This window comes from Cyanistes caeruleus, chromosome 17 (assembly GCF_971803275.1).
Source record: "Cyanistes caeruleus chromosome 17, bCyaCae1.hap1.1, whole genome shotgun sequence".
In the NCBI taxonomy this organism is placed as follows: Eukaryota; Metazoa; Chordata; class Aves; order Passeriformes; family Paridae; genus Cyanistes; species Cyanistes caeruleus.
Window position 1 is genome coordinate 16721846 of NC_141717.1, and position 23904 is coordinate 16745749.

Below are 23904 nucleotides of genomic sequence, written 5' to 3' on the forward strand. Positions count from 1 at the left end.
ACTCCCTCAATACATCCGTAGCTCAATGGCTTTGTGGCTACTGCTCTAAGATACATTAGCTTCTTTGGTTTCTTCCCTCCTTATTTTCCATTTTTCTTGTCATCTGCTGTGATAAGTCATGGCAGGAGGTGTCTTCATGTGCTGATGCATCCTCCCTGCTGCTACTGGTCCACATGCCCTCCACAAGGCAGCAGAGGATCACGCCAGCTCCACTGCCCTGATGAGCTGACTGCCCCACACTGTCCTACAAGGGCTGCTTGCATTTTGATCATGTCAATGCAAATATATACTGGACAGAAACATTTCTCATGTTTCTCTCTCACAGTCTTCTGCAGCTTCATCTCGCAGCTTTTTTCACTTCAGAAACTACACTGTGATAAATGACCCCAGGTTGCTTCAGGAAGAAACTCACTTGGTTTTCTGGGGCCCTTGACATCTCAGTTCTGTGTGCTCGCTGTTCCCGTTTGTATTGATGGACCCAGAGCTGCTGAAGGAACTTTTTCTCTTACTGGAACACTATCTGGCTGTACATCTGATAGAAGGTGGTGGTTTAGTGTTACGCTGGGCTGGAAGTTACCTCAGTTCGCCCTAGGAGCCAGACTTCATGAACAAGTGTATGACACAAGGGTATTTAAGTAAGGGAAGTTGTTCCCTTTGAAGCAAAATTTAACAATTAAGTTTTTGGTCAGCAAGCTGTCACAGTGGGTGTGGTGGGGTTTGAGGTGGGGGGGTGGGGGTTCAGTGCCTCTTAGGAGCAAACTGCAAATGTCCCTAGTTGTTCAAATGATCTAGTTGTTCAAATTTGGATTTTTTTCCCCCCCTGGAATGATAGGATCAAAACACAGATACTGGGAGAAACACCACAATCCATTCTGATGTACCCATTTGGAAATGTCATCTCCATTTCTGCAAGGCCCCTGCGTCCCTGTCTCTTGGCCCCAGAAGCTGATACTGACAGACTATTACTCAGTCTGTTCTTTGACTGCTTCTCTCTCTGCTCTCTGGCACTAGACCCATGTACAGGAGTGACTTGATGGATTCTGGCTATAACACTGCCATTGCATCATTGCTGCTGGGCATGGGAAGATTACTTATACACTCTAGGATCAGGGCTAGGAAGCACTGTAATGCTTGTTTGCTTTACTTCCAGAGCTGCCCTTTGAGCACAGTGCAGCAATTGGCTGTGGAAAAAGTACAGGACAGGGCAGCTTGGAGGTGCTGCAGGGGTCTGAGCACAGTAGAGCACAGGTCCTGGGTGGAAGCAGTTTAGCCCCACATCCACACAGGGCTAGAAAATGGCTTGGGGTCACTTAGAAAGCTCTTTTGTTGACCTATTTATATAAAAGTTGCAAGCAGATACTTTTCTATTCAACAAATTACTTGGCCTTTTAAATGTTAACCCTTTAGCAGAAATTCCTGCTTCTCCGTGACTAATGAGAAATTACATATATAGCTACTTTTAACTCAATCTGATAATCGGAGTAGTTTTTCATTGGTTCTTGAGACTATCTTTAAAATCAGGCACAGTAAGCTGTGCTTTATTATGCCACTGCTGCTACTGCCTGATCATCAAACCACAGAGCTTAAACTATCAAGGGACAGTAGCAGTGTGAAAAGAGACATTTCTTTTGAGCTGGTAAGACAGTTTAACGTATTTCTGTTCTACACATTCGAGCATGTAATGTTAGGGGACATCTCCTGAGCTAAAATATTAAAAAATATTTTCTTTATCTTAATGTGGAATTCTATATTGTTTCTTGAACTAGGAACATGAAGATCAGAAGTGTCTTTGCACTTTTGTTCTGAGAGCTTGCTGAGCACAAAACACCACTATTGCATGAATTCTAAATGGATTGTGCTTGAAAGAAGGACCATCTTGAACAAGGTACTTCTCTCTGACTGCAGGAGATGAATGTAAAGGAATCCAGCCAAAATAGTCCTCAGTGTCTGGGACTTTGCAGACATAAGCATACTTTTTTAATGTATGTGTGTGTGTGTATATATATATGTGTGTGTGTGTGTGTGTGTGTATAAATATGTGAATATTGTTTTATTGCAGTCATCCTTGTAGCAGCTTTTTTTCTGGGATCCAAGTATATCACATCTAAAAGTACATGGCTGTTTGTGGGCATCAAATTGTTGGGAAAATGGCTCACCAGAGATGAAGAGAGAAAAAGGCTGGTTATATGGGGTTCTCTCAAATAATCTCTAATTAATGCAGATAAGAAAATCCAACTACTTTTTCCTTATTCCCCAGGATAAGTCTCATGTGAGCCTGCTCTGCACATTTGATGTGCTTCTGTCAAATGTGTGCTTAGAGACCTAGGTATTCAGAAGGTATCAATAATTTTTCTTAAGGGACCTACAAAAATCTTTTATCATAGGCAGGGATGATGTCCAATTACACATACTAACATAACAGATTGCGCAGGAGACTCTGCACTTTGGGTACTCTTAGTGGATGAAGGGGTGTACCTGTTGGTTACCCCAACAGACATGCTATTGCCTGTCACTGTTTTACTTTGTAGGTGCTAGTCAGTGTCCTACCTTTCTTTAGTGCCTGTTGGTGCTGCCACTGGAAGAGATGTAAGCAAAGGAAGGGACTGTGGCAAAGGCAGATCACATCATTTATGAATAGTTGCTAAGATGTAAGGAACGACAACTGGGTTGCATTCAAGGGTCCAGATCTGCTGTGTCTGTTCCCACTGTGCACCACTCATTCTGTCATAGACTCCTGGAATGGCTTCAGTTGGAAGGAATGTTCAAACCCTCTGCCATGGGCAGTAACACCTTCCACTAGAAGGAGGTTGCTCCAAGCCCTATCCAACCTGACCTGGAACACCTCCAGGGATGGGGTTGGGATATCTTTTCTGGATAACCTCTGTCAGTGTGTCTGCCCTCAAAGGGAAAATTTCTGCCCAATACCCCATGTAACCCTGGCCTCTGCTTGCTGGAAGTCATTCCCCCTTGTCCCATCACTACATGCCCATCTCCAGCTTTCTTATAGCACTTCTATGTACTGGAAGGGGCACTAAGTTCTCGAGCTGAACAAGTCCAGGTCTCTCATCCTGTCTCCATAGAAGAGAGGCTCCAGTTCTCTCATCATCTTTGTGGCTTCCTCCAGACTTGCTTTAGCAACTCCATGTCCTTATGCTGAGGACCCCCATCACTGGACACAGTCCTGCAAGTGGTGGTCTTACAAGAGCAGAGTAGAGAGGTAGAATCCCCCCCCACCCCTTAACTCTCTGGTCCTGCTGCTTTTGATGCAGTCTGGGATACAATGGGATTTCTGGGCTGCAAACATGCATTGCTAGACCTTGTCAACATCAGAATCTTGCTCTGGGCATGAGAACAAGCAAAACATATTTTGAAAGAGTCCAGAGCCTCTGCCAAATCAGAGCTTGGAGCTTCTGACTTCCTTTAAGATTTAGGTGAGCATACAAAGCCATGTGAATGAGCTACAACAAGAAAAAATTCTGTTGATTAAGCAACATACCTTATAAAACAGTTGATGACAGAAGTGGAATAAAATCTAGAACTCTTGGCTGTCTGCTGTGGGCTGGCATATAGTATCATATATATCAAAGGATACCCAAGCATATTGGAGAATCTTATGCACATATCTTCATGTGAAATCCTTGCTCATGCTCTTTCTTATATGATAGTTCATGTTTTATCAGGTTTCTGTAAAACTGATCTTACTTGTAGTCATCCAGAAGTCAGAGATGCAAAAATCCTATTTTGTGTCCATCCCTTTGAGCCCATTACATTTATCAGTACAATTCTTCTATCTCTGTCTCATCAAGCATGTTACTTGTCCCCACTTTTAAATTCACTGACAGCCTCTTCCTGTCCTCTTGTCATCTCTCAGTTCCCCATTAGAAGTTAATTCTATGATGTCAGCTTCCATCTCCCTCTAGATCATTAAACCTACTTCTCCTAAGCTACTGCTTACACATTGAAGGTGCTGCTTACAATTCTCTTGGGCTACATCAACCTCATTCTTCAGCTCTCCCTGTAAAGCTCTGCTTTACAGAGTTTCTAAAACCTAGATGACATCTAGGCTACCCACATGGTGAGACTGTGCTGTCAACTGCTTGTACTATTTCCTCTCAGTGGTATCTATCAAATAATTTATTTTACCTTACAAATTCTTATGAGAAAATGTCATCTTTTTATTGTGTGTTCAACTGGATCCCAAATCTGGGGGTGAATCCCAGAATATGAATTTCTGGTGATAGATTTAGCAATAATAGTCAGTCATCTGTCTTTGAGAGCATTTGGAAAATCTTTGTTGTACAAATTCTGGTTAAATTACTTAAAATTGCTTTTGGGAAGTGGAGGCAGGAACCCCAGGAGGGAGGGGAAAAACACAGCTGCAAGGCCTCATTTCTTTGAGCAGATAACAGGCAGAATTCTGCTCTGGAAACATACAGAGAGGATGGAAACACCATTGCAATGTCTTGAGACCGCTTTGGAAATCAAGGTCACTACCACCTCCTGGTGCTGATAGACTGCTGGCAGTGTGTCTGGTGTATCATTTCAGGTCATCATCTCAAATATTTTGTACTTCTTTCCTGCAGAGTAAAGCTGGTTCTCCCTTCTTAACACTAGTTCTCGAATGGCTTTTCTGCCTTCACCCACAGATCTGCAGTGTTGCAAAAACTGGACATTAGAGCACAAGAAAGCAGCAAGCAGTCTGGTCCCCAAGGCATCCAACTAAGAAGTTGATTTGTCTTCCACTGCAAGCAGCTGCTGTAATTGCACCTGCACTGATAGTACTGGGCTTCCATCTGAGCTAATAGGAAGACTACAAGTCTTGCATATCTTTAGGGAAGAGGTTTCAGAAGTAAAGACAGTTCCCCTTTGTAAAAATTCTTCACTTTGTTTCTGTCTAATTGTGTCTACTTTCAGTGTCCAACCACTGGACTCTTTCCATCTTTCTCTCATAGATTTAAAAAAGAAAAAAAAGAAAATACTTTTCTCCTACCTAAAATCATCTTCTCATGAAGATACTCATGGTTGGTGTGAAATGACTACTTAACCTTTCCTTTGGCTAAGTTAAGGAGATTCACTTGGTCTGTAATTGATTTCTGAGTAAAGTTACCCAGGGCTAAATCATTCACCTAGCCCTTTCCAGAAGCATTTGAATATTGACAGCAATTTTTTGTTTAAAGTGTTGATTCCAACAGAATAAATTAATTAACGGTGATACAAATGCTACATGTAGCTGCAGTAACTTTTCTCTTAATTGATATGTATCCACAGTCTGTATGTTAGCTCCTCTAATTGCATTAATGTGATGCAGAATCTCATTCAGCAAGTTGTGTGCTACTTCCTGAAATTCTTTTCTGATAAGTCATTCAGAATTCACTGTTCTGTGATCTACTTAGGACTAACATTTATGGCTTCTAACACAAAAATTTGTACTTAAACATGCTGTATTTGTTTCCAGGTGAGCTAGAGAGCCAGAAATGTCTAATACATTTCAAACATTGCAGAGCTGAACAAAGAACTTCTTGCATGGGAGTGGGGAGAGTTTATTAAATTAGTAGCAATTACCTGGAAACATTCTCTCCTGATTTACTTAACGTAAAGGCTGCTTATTTGTTTGTGTGCCTGAACAAGTTCTTGTTAGAGTCTGAGGCACAGAGTGTGCCCTTGTCTCTGATGCCTAGCTCTGACATCCAAGAAAACACTGAATTTCATAAACACCATGTAAACAACTGTTAAATAGAAAAACTAAAAGTGTAAGTGTGTAGATTAGAGAGTTTTCTTAAGTCACTGGGTGAAAAAGTTAAAGTTTAGAGTATAAGCTCGTTTAGAGAACAGAAGACAAGATGGAGGGTTTAGGGTGTTGTCTCTTTTCCTTCTTCTTTCTTCTTCTTCTTCTCAAGGTTTTTGGGTAGTAGTAGGTGATTGGATAGAAAATGCCACAATGCAGCACACAGGTGTTGGGTCATTGGGTCACTAAGAAAAATAATTTATGTGTGTATAGTTAATTGGGTAAGAATAAATATAAAGATAAAAAGGCTGTGCAGTTTGGGGCCATTTCGTGTTTTTCAAGCCAACTTGAGCCAGGTGATGGTGGGTTGAGCTTGAGCAGAAAGTCTGGGGAAGACCTGCCAAGTCTTTTGATATATATTAATAAACACGAGAAACAAGAAGCAAACGAGCCTTTGGATAATCCTTCCTGAAACAGAACTGAGATAAGGGAGACTCCCCATGAGGGAGTATCCCAGAGGGGCTCAGCCTGGAGGAGACCAAAATCTCCAGCAACACTTGTAAGCACATGTTTAATTCTGCTTAATGCAGCCCTCTCTATTTCATATTTAGCCAGTGTTACTGTATTTATCATAGGGACCATAAGCAAACTTGATTAGAATGATAAGCAGGAGAGACTTCATGTGTCCCAGCCTCCCTCATCTAAAATCAGCTAGTGGTGACACTTCCTTTCGACAACCCCCACCCTGAAGAAAGTCTGCAGCAAAACAGGATATTTATGAAAAACCCATAGTTGAAGAGGTGGTGAAGTAAAAGCCAGAAACACTCCTTTTCTCTTGATCAGTTTCTGAAACATTTAATTATTTTAGAATTTAATTCAGACAAGGAATGCTATAGGCAGGCATAATCACATGCAAGATGTTATACATAGATGCTGTTGTCTAGCTTTGTGAAATCCATGACTGGAAGGATATTCTTGGCCATGGATCAGATCACTTAATCTCTTCAGTGAAATAATCCTAATGATTACTGTATCACAGTCCTTGCTAAGCACAGATTTTTTCTCTCTCACTTCTATTCAAGACTGCTTCAGACCCTTTGTTGGTTAGAAATCACAATCTTATTCTATAGTCAGACTATATACACTTGGTCCTGTGCTAATGCTGTACTTATTGTTTCTTCTATCCTGACACTTCTTCCCTTTTCCCCAGCTTCTTCTGACAGAGTGATCATAATCTCTGGCAAGTTTTGTTTGGTATCTTTTTCTTTTTTCTTTTTTTTTTTCTAACAATAACTAACCCAAGCTCTTTTGAGACAGAACATTCCACCCTCTTGTTACCCCAGCTGTAAAGCTCAATTCAGTGTCTGTGCTAGTCAAGTAGTGCAAAAATTGTTATTTCAATATTTTTTAATTTTTCAAGAAACTGTTTTTTGTTTATACTGATTAGTGGTCTCTGTCTACAAACTCGCTCCAAGTTTTCTGGGTTTTAGGCTCTTTGGAGTAGCACTCTCTTTGCAGAGGTGCTGGGCTCATTTGCTTTCCAGCAAATAATGCAAACTGGAAACATCTTTTTAAAACACCACATATTGCTGAATGGATCAGGTCCATATTCTTCATATTAAGTGTTGCTATAAAATCACCAAATCAGAAACTTTCAGTGAAAAAGCATAATTTTAAATGAAAACTTCATCAGGAGACAATTCAGAGAATGGAATTTTTGGTTAAAAAGAAAGAGAATGAACCCAGTACGACCTTGTAGACGTGTTGTCCAATACTGCAGAAGATACACTTCAAACAACCTTACAAAACCTTCAGTGAGCTGGGTTAATAACATGGCCCTAAGTATTCTATATCTCCCAATGAGTGCTTTGATCAGGATCATATCAGTTATTCTCTGTGTCTGTTATCTAAATATGCAGAAATAACATTGCTCCAGGAGGCCCCTGAGCTGCAAATATCTGGAGTCTGAAAATGCTCGAACATTTGCGCTTTATTGCTACAATTCTCTCTAAGCATCTGGTGTTGACTATGGTCAGAAACAGGACTTGAGGAAACATGAACATTGGTTCCAACTCACTGTGGCTCTCTGCTGCTCTTAAATTGTCATAAACCAGATGACAAAAATGCAGGAAGAAAGAAAGAATACCCACATCTTCTCCACCCTTCATAAAATGGCAGGAACTGTAGATTTCCTTTCAGGCAGCTGGTACTTTAGTGCAAAGTACTGTTTACTGCCACGAGAAGAACAGTTCCTGTAGAAGAAATTATATAGGTGAGTTGGTGCCTTTTCTGACAGATTCAGGATCAGCTTTTGTCAGCCTGGCAGAAGCACGCAGCTACTGCTTCAACCCACTGGTAAAAATACCGACAAAACTGCTCTTAACGATTATTCTGTTCTAGACACTATCTGGAATGGGAGGAGTTGTGTGGCAGTTGGGCCTCCAGCTCTGCATTGCTGCTGTGCTAATCTTTGGTGGAGGAAGAGGAAGAGGTAAGAGACCTGGAATAGGTCCACGGTACAAAGACAGGTACATGCCTATGCTCATTTTTTATTCACAGATCCTTCAGTATGCAACCCAAGATCTTGTGACTGGCCTTTCCCAGGTCCCAGGAACCAGTACAGCTGGCTGATAATGCCAGGCCTACAGGACTGAGCACATACTGGACAAGCTGGGCACCAGAAAAAGTGTAGCCATTGCCCAAGATCCCTGCTCTAAGATCTTGCACTCATTTCCTGCAGTGAAGTGTGTTAGAGCAGAGTAAGAACATGATGAGGAAGATCAGATGCAGTGTCAGCAAAGTACTAGCAAGTAGTGCATTTATTTGCTGTACTGAGCAAGGCATCATCCAGTGACACATGAATCCAGTTCTGGTCTCCTTCCTCTGCAGAGCTCTCTGGCAGCCTGAGCTGCCTGAATAACTACGTGACGACTGTGAGCTGCATGTGGGTAACGGAGAAGCCAGTGGGTGATGGACCTTTCCACCTGCATTTCACCAAGTAAGAGCTCCACACCAAGAACTGTCCATGGCAGCCCCAGCCCTGGCATAGACAGGACAGCACTGAGAAGTAGGGTTGGAGCCCAGCTGTGGGCTTTGCTCCCTCCACAGCAGGAGACCTGTGCACAACTAGCTCTGCCATCTCATCACCCCAGACATCAGAAGCTGCCTCAGAAGCTGCTCTCTATTGTGATCCCACAGCCTCAGGAGCTGCAGCAAAGGTCAAGCACACACAGCTGCATGATCTCCTGTCAGCTCTGGGCTCTCCATCTGTTCAGTAAACCCCTCTGGCAGGCATCTCAGCACAGAGAACCTTCCCTTCCCAGCCTCTGGTCCCCATGACCTGGGAACTTCCAGGCCCCATCCTGCATAAAGCTGTCTAATCAACTTCTAATAATTTCTTTCCTTTTTGCCTAGAAATTCACACCTAATGGTTTAAACTATATTAGTAAATACATAAATACAAGTCAAGTTAAAAGCTTTAATAAGAGACTTAGAATATTATCTGAACAATTTTTCCTCTAATAGAAGAAATTGGGTGAATAGTTTGCTAACTGATAGGATAACTTGAGATGAATGTGTTTAGGTTATGTAGAAACATTGTCTTGACCATCAGTCAGTATTACATGAGGGTAAGCTACTCTAAACCACATTAGATGCCTCATATTCTGCTACAGTTAAGTAAAAAATAGCCTAACTCTTATTAATACTGGATTTTAAATATATGTAAAGATGGGCAAGCTGATAAACTGTGATATCTCAATTTCCTGTGGGATCACATGCAATGTGAAAAAATTGCAAATAAATGGCTAGACCACAAAAAGACAAACCAACTTCCAACATGTCAGTACTGGTTTGTTTGTAGTGAAAGAAGACTAAATGTACAGCTTATTGTTACCTCTGTGTTATGCACTTGTAACCAACCGTCCATCCACTCTTTCCCCCTACCCATCTGCTTTCCTGCAGTGACAGCAGCTCTCTCAGAGGGAGCAGGGAACAGCTGCTGGACAGTATGTGCAACTCTTGTGAGATCTGGTGCTCTCAGGAGTAAGGTTATGAAGGTGTCTTCTTCTTCCCTACCCAGCCCTGCCAACAATCCAGCATTTGGATTGCTGGTTTGCTTGCTGTCTGCACTAAAGAGGTTCATGGTCTTCCAGAGTGTGGTGCTGTGCTAAGTTGCCACACATCCATAAACTGAAAAACACTTAATTGTATTACTAAAAAAAAAAAACTTTCAGCCTTCTTATTCTTCTAGCCTCTGGTCAAAGGGCCACAACGCCAGCTGCAAACTGACTGCCACAGAGAGTATGCAGAATCAGTACCACTGCACAATCCATTTAGCCAGCCAGATCTTGGAAACAGATGGTTACAGAGTCTCTCTCCAAGGAAACTTCTTTGGACATAATCACACACACATGACCTTTCCAGAGTACAATCCCCGCATGCACAGTAAGTACGAAACAGGACAGCTGTGAGCTGAGGCTCTGCCCAGAAACTTCAGGATAGGTCTGATATACTGCCTAACAAAGGATGTCCTAAAGATAATGAGGGAAAACAATGAAAACAATCAAGACTGTCCATCCCCAGAGAGTTCTCTGTGTGAACTGCACCAGTAAGGACACAGTTGCTGTCTCTCCATCCTGACTTTTCCCAGACTTCAGAGGGAAGTCTCTGGAGAGAATGTCTCTGGAGCACCATTCAACAATAATTCTCAACTGCATCATGTTTTCTTGTGCCCTGGGTAATTTGCAATTGGATTGCTTCAATTATTTGTTTGTTTTGCTGTTTTATTTCTCTCTAAGAAATTATGTAATGAGGAGTCATGGATTTATGTCCCATGGCCTGGCACTAGAGAGAAATGCTCAAAACTTGTCCATATTAGTGGTATGTTGTAGGTGCAGAATGTGATACCCAGAGTGGTTCTTTGCTTGCAAGAATAACCCTAGGGACTACTGGAGTTATCATTAATTTATGTCAGATCTGTAGCTGTTCTGATGCTGTAAGCTAACTTGGTCTACTACTAGTGTTAGTATCCCTCTTTAGACTCAGCTTTATTTTCCATTACTTCCAGCCACCCTAATATAATGTATTTTCTTCTGTGGCGTTCCAAACATCATGAAAAAAAATCCTGCCTCCTCTATTTGCAGTAAAACTTGATCCACCTTTGAATATCCAGAGCAATGCCACTGCCAGCAAGTGCCAGATATGGTGGAGTGTATGGAATGTGCCTTGGTACCTCGCTGAAATTCTCCAATATGAGTTGCAGTATAAGGAGTACAGCATGTCCTGGGAGGTAACTGGATGAAGCATACAGTAATCCTGCCTTGTTCTTTGGGTACAATGCCCCTGCCACTCAGCTCAGGGCTCTCCACCAGCTGACTTATACTGGCCTTTCTGGTTTCCCATGTTAAGGCTGAGAGATTTTACATAAAACATCAGTACTGGAGTTCAATAACTCTTCTTCTCATAAACCCTGCATCCATGACCATTCAGGCCCTCTTCCATCTAAGAAAAGAAAATCTGGAAAAGAAAAGAGAAGGGGAAAAAAACCAATAAAAAATAGTATTTAAAAGACCTTCCTTTTTCCCAGGCTCATGAACAGCAATGCTTTGTAATACTTTGCAGGTTGCATTGAACAAGACACTACCCAGTTCACTACCACAGGTAGAAATTGAAGCCACAGAGCTCCGCAGTGGCATTGCTTACGCTGCAAGAGTTCGCTGCAAAGTTTCTGAAAATGAGAATTCATACCACAGTCAGTGGAGTGAGTGGAGCCAGACAACAGTGTTTCAAAGAACAGGTACAAAGAATATTGTTTTCATCTTATTTCATTTCTTTTCATGTCCATGTTCCAGAAATAAAGAAGATACATGATAAAATGAAGCTTTTCAAATCATAACTAGCTTTCTTCAAGTATTCATAGCCAAATTGTTTTCCTTAAGGCCTCTAGCTGCCAGTTTCATTTGGAGTGCTTGGTTATTTGGGGTTCTGTCTTGACTTCCAGACTTCTTATTAAAAATTTTTGTGCTGATTCTTTTCCTAGATGTCCCAAAAGTCTCTGAAAAGATTCTAAATACCAAAATTATGCAGTACTTATTCATTCCTCTGAGTTTTGGCACTCTGCTCTATTTATTCTGGACCTGTAAGCTTTCCTCAAGGTATGTGATTTTCATTTAGTTCCCCTTGATCTTTATGGCCTGAAAAGGGTAAATCAAGAGTCATTATATCCCTTTTCCTTCCTGTTTCTGCTGCACAGACTCAGTCATTTCCAAAAGGTCTTTTGACAATCTTGGAATGAGACATCTTCCTTGGCTGATGATAGTGAATGACCTATATTTAATTAAATACTATACAGCCCTTATAGAGACCAAAGTACCTTTGGGACTCCCATATTTGGCTAAAGCCCAAGGATGATGGTATCTTGGAATTAAAGAAATTTAAGTCCATGGGAATATTTGAAGTTTCATGTAGATAAAAGTGCAAGTACACAGCAACCCATAAATGTGGTTAAACAATGCCAATGTACCTAAGCTACATGTGATGTTCCTGAAAGGAGTCAGTAGGTAAAATACCAATATAGGCAAACTAAACTGATTCTGATTCATTTGAGACCAAGTTGTACAGAGAAAAAAGTGGTTTTAAAACCTTGGTTCAACAATCCTCTGCAATTTTTTTATGTTGGCAGAGCATAGGTAAATCTCCTAGCTCTTTCATTTTTGCCTTGACATATATTATTATGCTCCATATGCACAGCATTCTTAGAGAAACAGAATACATGATGTCCACATGATAAAATATTTTTATAAGATAGACTCCAAAAAAACGGGGCAAGGATGTCTGGCAGAATTTCTCTGTTTGAATGTAATGAAATTAGAACTCCTTAAAACACTTTCAAAAACAGTGGTTTAGATCAAGTAAGCTGACAAAAACAATGCTTAAACAGCTCGGTGCATACAATGAGTAATAGACCAGTATATTAAGTTTGTGACATATTCCTAGGAAATTTATGAGACTGTGCTTCAAGTTAGAAACATTAAATGCATGAAGGTGGCAGAAAAATAATTGCATGAGAAGTCAGAAATTATGATGAGTGGGCTTCTTGTGTGATCTCACTAACATTGGTGGGGGGGTTCATCTAACCAGTATCATGGAGACAGAACACAGAAAGACTGTCCCTTTTTTTAAGTGTTGTTTTCTTACTTTAGGGCAAAAAGCCTCACATGCTTTAACATTCCCACGCCAGCTGCCTTCTTTCAGCCACTCTATAGTTTACACAATGGGAATTTCAAGGTGAGAAATAAATTTCATTTCTTTCTTATGACCTTCCATTCATGACAGGAGGATTTTTTTTTTTTCTGGGATTAATAATTCTAGTTCCTGAGCAGCATTACTGATGCATGGTTCTGATCTTCATGAAAGTTTATAGTTTCTCATTTTCCTGCTTCCACATACTAGCAAACCACCAGAGCTTCTGTCCAGCCTCTTGCGCCTTAGAAGTGGAACTCCACCAGTGGCTCCTAGCTCAGACTGAATGCAAAAGGTGCACCTTTTCAAAACCAAAGCAATACCAGCATCTTGCATTATATTCTGGTGGTGTCATCTTGTAAAAAATCTTGTAAAATTTTGTGAAATTAGCTGCTAGGTTTTTTACCCTATTATTCTAATTTTGCCTGTTGGATTTGCACTAAACATCTGGGTAATTGTGTCAAAGCCATAAAGAAAGAAAAGTTATTTTGAAATATGCAAAATGACCCAAACTTATTGATGCTTTCATAGGACTGGGTTGGATCAAATGAGGCTTGTAGCCAACTTGAAAGAGAAGAGGACAGCAACTCAAACAAAGTGAATGCAGATAGAGTTTCTGATTTAAACAACCAAGAACTGATTTCCCAAATCTCATTGAAACCTACAGGAAGCACAGATGCGGTTACTGCAGAAGAAAACTTTGCATTTGCCTCAGGTCCAAGCCAGCGGTATGTCCCCAGCAGGTACATAAGAGCAGAAGAGATAGAATTGTGGCCAGGACTACTGTTTTCACCAAACCATGCTGATGATACCGTTGGCCTGAAAATCTCTGAAATAATTAAAGGCAACCTTGAGAGCCCTAGTGTTGGAAGGAATTATTCCTCTCACTCACAACATGGAAACAGTGACCTTCTTATGCTTCAAGAATCTTTGGGGATAGCAGATGTGTCCTTCAGTGGTAGTGACTATTGTACTTTGTGTGACAAAGATACCACAGGAGGTTTGATTTCTGCTGAACTGCTGAAGCTTTCTAATGGAAATAGTCATGTTAAACATCAGAAAGATCAGTGACCTTCCCTGAGGAATACTGCCTACAAAGTTCCTTGTGCTCTATCACCTCCAACACTGTCCTCCCAAGCAGCATTCGTGGTGACTGTGCAGACAGTTTCAAATGTATCATTTTAAAATACATCCTCGACTTCTGTGCTTCAGAAGAAGATTGTGACTAAGTCCCCTGTCTAGTAAATACTACCCCTACAGCCATGGCAAACCCTGACTCTGGCAACATCTGCAGCCCCAGAGACATATGACTATGCTCTTCCCTAAATTAATCTCCTGGCTGCAAGATCCAGTAACCCTCTTGTTTAAGGAGACAGCAGCAGACCTGCTGTTTTCCTCAGGAAGAACTATTAGAACTGTGTGCCTCTTGGAAGCAGCAATATTTGCAATGTGATGAACCATGATTTAAACTGCATCATTTTGTAAAAACTATGCATGATCCTCTCTGGGTCACTGTACTTCTCTTCTAGGGCACTGTCCCCTCTCTCCAGGGCAATGTCCCCGCTCTCTAGAGCAGTGTCCCCGCTCCCTAGAGAAGTGTCCCCGCTCCCTAGAGCAGTGTCCCCGCTCTCCGGGGCAGTGTCCCCGCTCTCTAGAGCAGTGTCCCCGCTCTCCGGGGCAGTGTCCCCGCTCTCTAGAGCAGTGTCCCCGCTCTCTAGAGCAGTGTCCCCGCTCTCCGGGGCAGTGTCCCCGCTCTCTAGAGCAGTGTCCCCGCTCTCTAGAGCAGTGTCCCCGCCCTCCGGCCTGCACGATGCCCCTCGGTGCGTGGCCGCCCCCTGCTGGCGGATCCCGGACGCCGCGAACGGTTTCTCCCACGTCCTCCACCACAGGCAGAACTCACTTTCCCGATTCTCTCCACTTGCTTCACATCTTCCTGAAGACATCATGCCTGTACTTGGATATACTATTCAGTTACATCCTCATTTGTTACATGGAGAATGAAATTAGTACTATCTGCCATTCTCCAATTCTGTTTGTCATAATGTGCTAAAATAGTATTCATCTGCAGTAACATCTCACCATTCATTATAGAAATTCTGGTACCCTATAGTTCTTACATCCTATTTCAATATATTGCTAGTAACGTATTATTTCAGAGTTTATATTAATACATTTGCTTTATTTTTCGAAGTGCAAATATTTGCACTTCATGTAATTTTATATTATTTAAGGTGTATTTAAAATATGCCAAAGTATTTTTTCTCCTCATTTTTGTCTCCCTAAGTGACTAAAATCTTTCCCAGAATAATATCACAAATCTTGTATACATACTTTCTATTTCATTACCAAAACTGATGAAAATATTGAGTCAGACCAAGTTTGAACCTGGAATGCTCCTTGAAATGCCATTCCACTTTAACAAGGAACTGCTAACAGACTCAAATAGATTATCAAAAAGTTTATTAATTTATTAACAAGACTAGGTGCTAGCATTTAGGTCAACCAGCTTCCTTAGTATTCCTTTAAAATTGAAATTTATTAAACATCTCAGCAAAGTCAAATTATATACTATCTAGCCTGCTAGCTAACAAGTAAACTTTCTTGTCAAAGATGGAAGTTATATTGTTTCTCTGTTTATCCACTTGCTGTAGCATTATTTTGGGCCTTACTTTTCCCACATCTGTAGGCGAGACTATCATTCTGAAATCCTCTAGGTTTCATGAATGTCTTCTCAGAAATAACTTTTAACATTGCAGAGATGACTTCAGTTATTTATGTTTTGCTTGGGTTTTTTTCTTGTTTGGGTTTGTTTATTTGTTTGTTGTTTTATTTGGTGTTTATGTTTTGTTTCATTTCCCCAAAAATTAATTTAGGGCAAATTTAATCTGTCCCTGAAGAATTTCACACACTTGCTAAGGACTTTAACTCAATTTTTTTGTGTGCTATTATCTTGTTAAAATGAATAATAATATTAATTAAATTGTTCACTGGAAGAATAGACGTGCCCTATTCTTCAGTCCATTACACATTATCTACTATTCACTCCCTTTGCTGAACAATAAAGAGCCTCTAGTCTCGCTTTTTCTTAAGACTGATGAGAAATTTGTAGATGCTGTGGTTGTCCCTTTTCTAATTAATTTTAGTTTCTCAGTTTGTTTTCAACTGAACAGAAGATAACAATTTCTACTATCTAGGTTTTCCAGTTTAGGGTTTGGTACCCTAAACTCTGCCAGATTAAGCCATTGGACTTTATAGCATTGTCACCTCAAATGATTACATATGATATACTGATATTTCATGACTTTAAATGCTACTGTGCACTTTGTTACCTCTATTCTAAAGGCACTATTTGCTTTTCTAGAAAGGAAAATGTTACAGTTTGTTGATATTAAGCAGCAGATTGTCTATAGTCATGCTGTTGCCTGATTTGGGTTTGCCTCAACTCATACATGCTGGAATACACATATAGTGTGTAGAGATGATCCACAGCTCAGGGAAGCTGAATCAGAGTATCACATGTGCCCAAGTAAGCCCTGCTGGAACAGGATGTGAGTCTGCACAGACCTGTCTTGACACACACAGCTTAATTAAGTAATGAAATATTATTGTAACTCTGTAATATTATGTAGTCATGTAATATTATTGCAAGTCTGATGTTTTTGGTTCCTTCCTTTGTATTCAAAACTCTTGGTTATATAATGTTTGAAATAACTGTAAACTTGCTGTGTACCATCCACAAATTTTATTAGTTTTGTGATAAACCTGATACTTTTTGAGCCTTATAAAGTATCCAAGGACATAAACATAAATCCAACTGCTCAAGCAGCTGTGTAGACTATTATGTAAGTAAGACCTAAAACCATAAACAGAGGAGAGAAAATTCTTACCAGGCCACATGGAAAAGAATCTGCCTTTTCACCAGGATAATCTCTTTGGACGCACATACGCGAAAACCATCTCAGCATCATTCAGTAGCTGCAAACACAGTTACAGCACTACTACCCTAAGTTATACAAAAGCTTTTTGGTACTTGGCAGAGCTTCTCTGAGAGGGCTAAAATATGGATACAGTCTGAATAGCAAAGGTAGGCTTACAACAAAAAACCATACACACATATGTCCACTGACGCATGCATCCATATTACTAGAAGATTATGATCAATTGTCCTACTCGTCTGCAGAAGGATGAGAAAATTGTCATACAGGCTGGCAGTTTTAAAAATCTTTCTGAAAAGAGTGTATCAACTCTGGAACACCAAGGTTTCCCTGGCCCTCCACACCACCCCCATTTGAAGCTAAATATCTGTACTTTGTAGATTCTGATGTTCAGTAAACTAGATGGTCTTTTCCTACCTCATCCTTTTGTGTAATCCCTCACAATTCTAGGAATTCCTTAAAAACTCAATTTGTTTGCTGCAGTGTTGTGCACTGTCGCTAAAAGACACAAAATGATTGACACGAACACCTCTCAGTGTTAGAACAGGAAAAGAAAAACTTTATTCTCCGACTCCAGTATTTATAGTTTTTCAACAATGACCAGGAATTGGATAATTAAGCTACCAGGCACACTGGTCATGCGAAATGTGATACACAGCATGAACAAATTCATGCTAAAGTTATAATCTTGGCTGACAAGAACCCTAGCATATTTCCAGGAAACTTTCCCTGACGAGATTATAGTGACATGCAGCAAGGCCAAAATGTTCATCTGCAAGGGGCATATTTCCAAGACACGTCTGTCCAATAAGATTATAACAATATGCAGTCATAAATATTCATCTGCAAGAAGTGTATTTCCAAGAAACCCAACGAAATTACAACATATATGCCCAAAACAGCATGAATATTTTTCTCCAAGAAGTGTATTCCAAAGGAACCCCGAAAAGCCTGAAAGCATATAAAAAACACCCTGGGATGGTCACAGTTTGTGAAGCATGGTGAAGTGCTGCAGAAAGCCTCCTCCATGTCTCACCCGGCGCTGTTCACCCGGCACAGCGCCAAACTGATTTTTGCTTATGGTTTCTTTTTACGATTGTATTTTGATTATGGAATATTTTTTTTTAATTAATGAAATTGGCTACTCATTTATAACAGAAACGTCCACCAAAAGATGTTTATTAGAAGGAATGTGATAAACAACTTATTTTTATAGAACTTTCATGGGAAAGTAACTAAAACTATGAAGACATTATCAGAAGGCTTTAGGTTTCAGGGTGACATTTTACACTTTCTCCTTTAAAAAAGAAAAAGAAAAAAGAAAAATTAACAAAGAAAATGAACAATATTCTAAACAATCAAAAAGGAAAATAAACAATGTTCTAAACAATCAGAAGGCTCTAGTTTCAGGGTGATAGTGCACCGCTGGCCCCACCCTTCCGGCGTCTGTGGCCGGCGGGCTCACACATGGACTGAAGCCGTTAACGGGCACAGTGGGCTCCTACGGACCGCAGGGAAAACAGCCTGTCAGAACCGGCGAGGGAGCGCGGGTGTTACGCAGACGAGGCAGGTTCTCAGGAGCAAACACCCCCACTGGAATTACATTTATGACACACTTGAGTTCCGAGCTGTGCGGAGAGCGCGGCGCTCCGGGCGGTCCCGGAGCTGACGACTGCCGCTGACGCGGCCGTCGTGGCACGGACCCAGCTGTGAGTGTCCGGAGGAAGTGCTGCCCTGCGGCCCCATCCTCTTCCGCCCTTATTACACGGCTTCCTGGGGGCGTCAGCCCACAACTACGCATTCTCTCCTCGGCTCGGGCGCTGAGGCTGACGGGGGCCCCTCTGGCCCGACCCGAGTGTGAGTAACAGTTACCACCGCCAATGAGCGAGCGCAGAGTGCGGAAGTCCTGCCTACGACGGGGGGGATTGTTGTGGTGACGTCAGGGGCGGGGGACGCGGGTGCCCCATTGGCTCAGGCTGGGCCGAGCTCCTGGCGCGGAACGGGTGGGGAGCGGCCCCGGTCCGGGCGGGCCATGGCCAGCACCGGCAGCCCCCTGGTGAGTCCGGGCGCGGGGGGCGGCTCACGGGCCAGGCGGGCCGTGACCAGCACCAGCAGCCCCGTGGTGAGTCCGCCCGGGGCCGCAGCCCTCTGGGTGCTGGGGGAATAAGTAGGCCCGGGCGCCAGGGCCGGCCCGTGAGAGGTGGCTGCCCGTGTCCAGCGCTCTGGCGGCGGCGGGCTTGCGGTGGGCTTTCGCGAGCGGCCCCATCTCCTGCTCCCGCTCGAACAGGGCGGGTGAGCGGGCGCTGCCGTCCGTAGGACCAGTCTTGTCTCTGCTGCTCGCAGTTCTTCTTCCGCCCCCCGCTCCTGGGTCGCTGCGGGCCTCGCGGGAAGGCCCCGTTCTCTGCCTAGCGTGGCCCGTTCGCGGGAGGAGGTGAGGCCGATGGTGGAGGGGCCGCACCGCGGCCTTTCGCGGACCTTCGTTTTCGGTTCCGGGTGCGGGGCGTTGGCGTGGGTATGCTGGGAAAACAGGCATTGTTGCCCTGTAGGAGCTACCTGTCACTCTGTAATCGACTTCCTTTGTAGTAGGAACAAACGCGTGAGGAAGATCGTGAGGGACACAGTAGGACGACGTTTCAAATGCAGTTGTTTACGTTAGTCTGACAGCGTAAACTCGTTTTGTGTGCGTTGGCATATCTAGAAGATGAAGTTGTAGCTGGTGTACAGACGTGGTAATGGTAAATCTTCTTTTGTGTTGTAAGTTATACAGTTCAGTTAGTGTAGACATTCCCTTATGAAAAGAAAAATAATCACCAGCTTTCACTCATGTTGGCAAAACTATCTGGCACTGATATCTTCCTTATCCTTGTGTGCAAGCCACTGTGCTTTTGGGTCTTGTGTTCTGTCAGTAGCAAGTTGCTAAGTTTCAATCTGCAGCACTTAAAACATTTTCATCAGCTGGAATTGACTAAGGAGGGTTTTCTGTGGAGAATGGCACAGCCATTGATGTTGATTCTTGACATCCTGTTTCAGCGTGCTCTCCTCTTCAAACTCAGTGATTTTTTTCGTCAGGGTGTTACACAGAATCTTATTTATTGACTGAAGACAAGAAGTACTGTGTGAATAGCTCTACAGAGCACATAAAATGCGGCATCAAGGAGGAGATAAGCTGATTTTTGATTATTAAAGGAATTCGTTTTGCTTTCTTGCTAATTGATACAGCTCTATAAAACTGCTTCTTAGCAACAGAGATGACTTCTGTTTACTTGGACTCTTAAACAGAGGGGTATGCTTTGCTTTGTGTTTCTGCTCTTGCTTATTGCTCATCTTTTTCAGGACTTTTTCTCAAAAATACTTGCATTTCTGTCCCTTTTCTATATACAGTTTAGGTTTTTGCCCATAGGAAAAACTTGCAGAGAGGGGGAAAATTAAGAGCACAACTGATGACCATTTTGGTAAAAATTAGGATATTTTGTCAGGATAATTCTTTTTAATTCCTTCTTTTCCATTCTATTTAATAATTTCCTGGTAAGGTGAGTATACTGACAGGCAGTACCGGATAGAGGTGGTCTGATTCAACTAACCTTTTTGTAATTCAGATGGTATGAAATATAGGAAATCCAGTGTTTCTGAGACTGAGCAAGTTACTGTTAATGTTTATGTGATGGAGTTAATGACATAACGAGTTCTGTGATTATTGAATTGTAAATGCTTAAGATGGGATTTGGGAGGGGAGGTGTGAATAGAATACAGCTTTGCAAGAAATGTTCTAGCAATTCTCTTCCAACACAGTTAATATCTGTATTTTTGTATACAGGAACAATTCCTAAAAATGTTCCATTATTTTCTAAAGATGTGACATAAGAAGGGAGTTGTACTTCAAAGAAGGAAGCTATTTTAGTGCAGCTTTAGTTGCAGATGCCAGTGTGATCTTTGCTATTTGCTGTTAATACTAATGTGAGTATATTGGGTCTCAAACCAAGAAGTGCCCTTCCTTTCAAAATGAGGAGTTTGAAAGTATGGTAATTAACGTCTTCATTTGCAGCAACATCTTCACTGGAATGTTTAGCTGCACTAGCAATTACTAGATTCTACCAGTGTTTCTGACCTGATAAAGCATATAGTGTAGTTATGGATCTGGCAGGATGAAATTGCTAGCTTCTTTTTATTCCCCCAGTGGAAGTAATATGAACTACACTTTTCAAAGAACTGGGCTTTCAGAGCTTACAGGGGAGTAAGTTTTGTATCTATGTTAAGAATTAGATTACTCTGTGTTAAGAGTTCAGTTTGTATTTATTTGTAGGTGTACAACTTCCAGATACATATATAGGGAAAACCCTTCAAACGTATCTATTTAATGTTCTCTTCTCCTTGGTTTTCAACATAAAGCCATGACTAGTCTTTATCACTCGTGTAGCCTTTTGACTCGGATAAGTTTTCAGTAAATCCCTTAAAAGAGCAGGCTGCAGGAATAAAAGATAGTAGAAGACATGGATGTTGAAAAGGTGCTCAAAGGTGGAAAAGTCAGAAGTTCTAAGAGGAGCAGTTTTATATGCATTCATCTTTCTAACATTAAACATTCTTAGAGCTAGTGGAAACTACATGATCCACGGAAAAATATGAGTATAATAGTGATGTTCTAGTAAACAATGATTCTACTGTGTGGGTAGACTTTTTTTAAAAACAAATTTTTCTTCAGGTTATTGATCTATTACAGTGCCAGAAGTAAAGTCTATTTCATTTAGGTCTTGAAACTCTGCAAGCAGATTACTCTAGCTGGATGTTGTAAGATACCCTCCAGGCTCAGGCTCATTGCACTTTGCAAAAGCAGATCAGTTGGAAAGCAGCATTGCTGGAAAAAACTTGGAAAGGTGTGCTGACTACTGAAGTACTTGGAGGAATTTTTTGTACAGAAGGCATGAAACCAGGAGCAAAATCGCTTTGTTAGACTGAAAAATGTAGTAAACTGGCAAAGTAATAAATTTGGTCTATGAATATGTGAAAAACTTTAGTAACATCTGTTTTTAACAGTAAACTTGTATTTATTTATATATATATATATAAAATATAAATATCTTTGTCTGGAAAAGCTATAGAACTAGCACATTTATGGCATTCAGAAAATATGCGAGTGACCTTAATTTGGAAAACACTATTTTTGAAAGATAAATCCTTTTCCAAGTTCTTCATATTGGAGCTTTCCAAAGAATATGTATGATGCCCAGGAATTATTGTTTCTGGTATTTCAAATGGAAAAAAACTTTCTTTGCAAGTCGCCAAGTTAAATTATACATATATAATGTATATATAATAAAGACTTAAAAAAGGGGGAGAAGCAGATTTTCCTTCCTTCCCACTTCCCTTTCTGACATCTTATTTGCAGGTAAGCTTATGGAAACTTACTGCGGTCTAAAGTATCTGGAAGGACTGAAGAGAAAATGCACAAAGCTAGCTATTTGGTATAGAATCTTATTTTTCACCCCATATGAATTCTACTCAGAATTGCTGTAGGAAATAAGTGGTTTGCTGTGTGAGTACGTACTGAACTTGAGAATTGATTTCTGCTTTAAAATACAAGCTCTAAATGCTTCACTTGGAAATATTGCAGTTCCTTATGGTGAAAAATTGCAAGGATTAGCTTGCTTAGTGCATTCTGAAAAAATACTAAATTCAGTGTTTGGTTCTTTAGTAGTCCTGCAGGAATTTACAGGTCTTGACTGTGCCATGAATCCTTTGTACACACACTCCATCTACATACTGCCACCTTGGTGTGTCTGCTTCTCTGTTCTTCACCCCAAGCTGTTCTCTTTGCCTTCTATAGCTGCTAGCAAGGAGCCTGGCATAGCCTTTTGTGTTTGCTAGCCTGAGCCCCCATCTATGCTGTGCAGCACCTGATTAGCAGTGTGCCTTATGAGGTTGATGGTGGTGTGGCCTGGGATCCAGACTATTGCAATCACAGATGGTTTTTGTTTTCTTGTGAGCTAGCCTAGATCTGTTTATGTTAAATGAATTCTCAATGGCTTGTTTACATTATGGCTATTTGGGCCATAGGCTGACTTTATGTTCTTGGAGATTTGAATGGTTTCCTGTTTCTGATTTGTTTTGAAGCACTAGGCAGTGCAAGGAGGCCTTAAATTGTCTATATATGAAGACGAGTGGAACTTAAGTGTTTTGCTTAACAGTAGAGGAGGTTAGAGAGTAACTGGCTGATATGCAGGTTCTTATAAATTCTTTCATTAGCTTGAATCCCTACCTGATTTTGGAATTAGAATCCTGGAAATCATTGGCAAGAAATACCTCAGTATGTAAGGTGGTCAAATTTAGGGGAAGGCATTTGCATAAACTAAAATTTTGGATCAGCATTGCTTGGTATGTGAAAAATTAATTTCTCTAAAAATGAAAACAGTCTTGTGAATAAAATACCTTTATTCTCTAAACGTCAAAACAGTCTAAGAATGTAGAGGTGTTCTCTGTGCTTCCAAAGCGTTGAGCCTCTTGGCTGTATTTTTGCTGATATGTGAAGCTGATGTCCTCATTATTCACTTATGGATGAACTGTGTTACGGATTTACTGCACAAAGCAAGAAATGTCAGTAGACAAACAATACTTCTGTTTCCCGCTACTGCAGAGGTACCAGCCATTTTAGGTAAAATAGTATGTTTGGATAGGGGAAAGCTTGAAGATTACAAGTTTTCTCCTTCCATTAATTTGTACAGTCTATAGTCATGAAATGTATTACCAGGACATGATTTTTAAAGCTCTTTTGTTTTCTTTTAAATTATGGACATTTCTATCAAGATACTTTGTTAAGAGATTTTTGGGGGGAAATGGTTTTATGCAGTGCTTCAATGAGTGCTTACATTTCATCACTAAAGAGGTTTCAAATGACACTGGGCATGAAGGTGAGCATAGTTGTTTTGGTGGGTTAGAGCCTAGACTTCGTTAATCAGTTAGCATAGCAGTCTGTCTGGACAACAGCAATAAAAACTCCTTTTATGCAGCCAG

General features: G+C 41.2%; 2 protein-coding genes and 1 long non-coding RNA gene across 23 annotated transcripts in view; 2 read left to right on the forward strand and 1 right to left on the reverse strand.

The window, feature by feature from the left end:
• The first annotated feature begins 7906 nt into the window (after nt 1–7906).
• LOC111936218 (interleukin-9 receptor-like) lies at nt 7907–16056 on the forward strand. 6 transcript variants are annotated; one of them, XM_023937060.2, is made up of 9 exons: nt 7907–7997; nt 8126–8216; nt 8615–8723; nt 9978–10171; nt 10870–11015; nt 11348–11522; nt 11766–11880; nt 12928–13012; nt 13499–16056. In XM_023937060.2, the coding sequence occupies exons 2-9, from the start codon at nt 8138–8140 to the stop codon at nt 14036–14038; spliced, it is 1443 nt and encodes a 480-aa protein (XP_023792828.1). In that variant the 5' UTR covers nt 7907–7997; nt 8126–8137; the 3' UTR covers nt 14039–16056. The 6 variants fall into 6 exon arrangements, with proteins under 6 accessions (XP_023792828.1, XP_086710181.1, XP_086710185.1 ...); XM_023937061.2 differs by lacking the exon at nt 7907–7997 and adding an exon at nt 8285–8525; XM_086854057.1 differs by lacking the exon at nt 7907–7997 and adding an exon at nt 8330–8525 and having other exon boundaries at nt 8128–8216.
• Nucleotides 16057–18057: 2001 nt separating this feature from the next.
• LOC111936224 (uncharacterized) lies at nt 18058–18573 on the reverse strand. Its single transcript, XR_002868079.2, has 2 exons — nt 18506–18573; nt 18058–18199 (listed from the first exon to the last, which is right to left on the reverse strand). It is a non-coding gene; the product is annotated as an uncharacterized LOC111936224 (long non-coding RNA).
• Nucleotides 18336–23904, forward strand: part of PDPK1 (3-phosphoinositide dependent protein kinase 1) — a 32506-nt gene continuing 26937 nt past the window's right edge. Inside the window, exon 1 of one of the 16 annotated variants that reach the window (XM_086854068.1) lies at nt 18336–18468. Coding sequence is in view for 6 of the 16 variants with exons in the window: in XM_086854064.1 (XP_086710190.1) it covers nt 18935–19024 (90 nt within the window). In the remaining 10 variants the exon portion in view is untranslated. Of the gene's footprint in view, nt 19334–19417; nt 19657–23904 lie in introns of those variants that run through there. The other 15 variants (XM_086854069.1, XM_086854070.1, XM_086854076.1 and 12 more) reach the window with 15 other exon arrangements.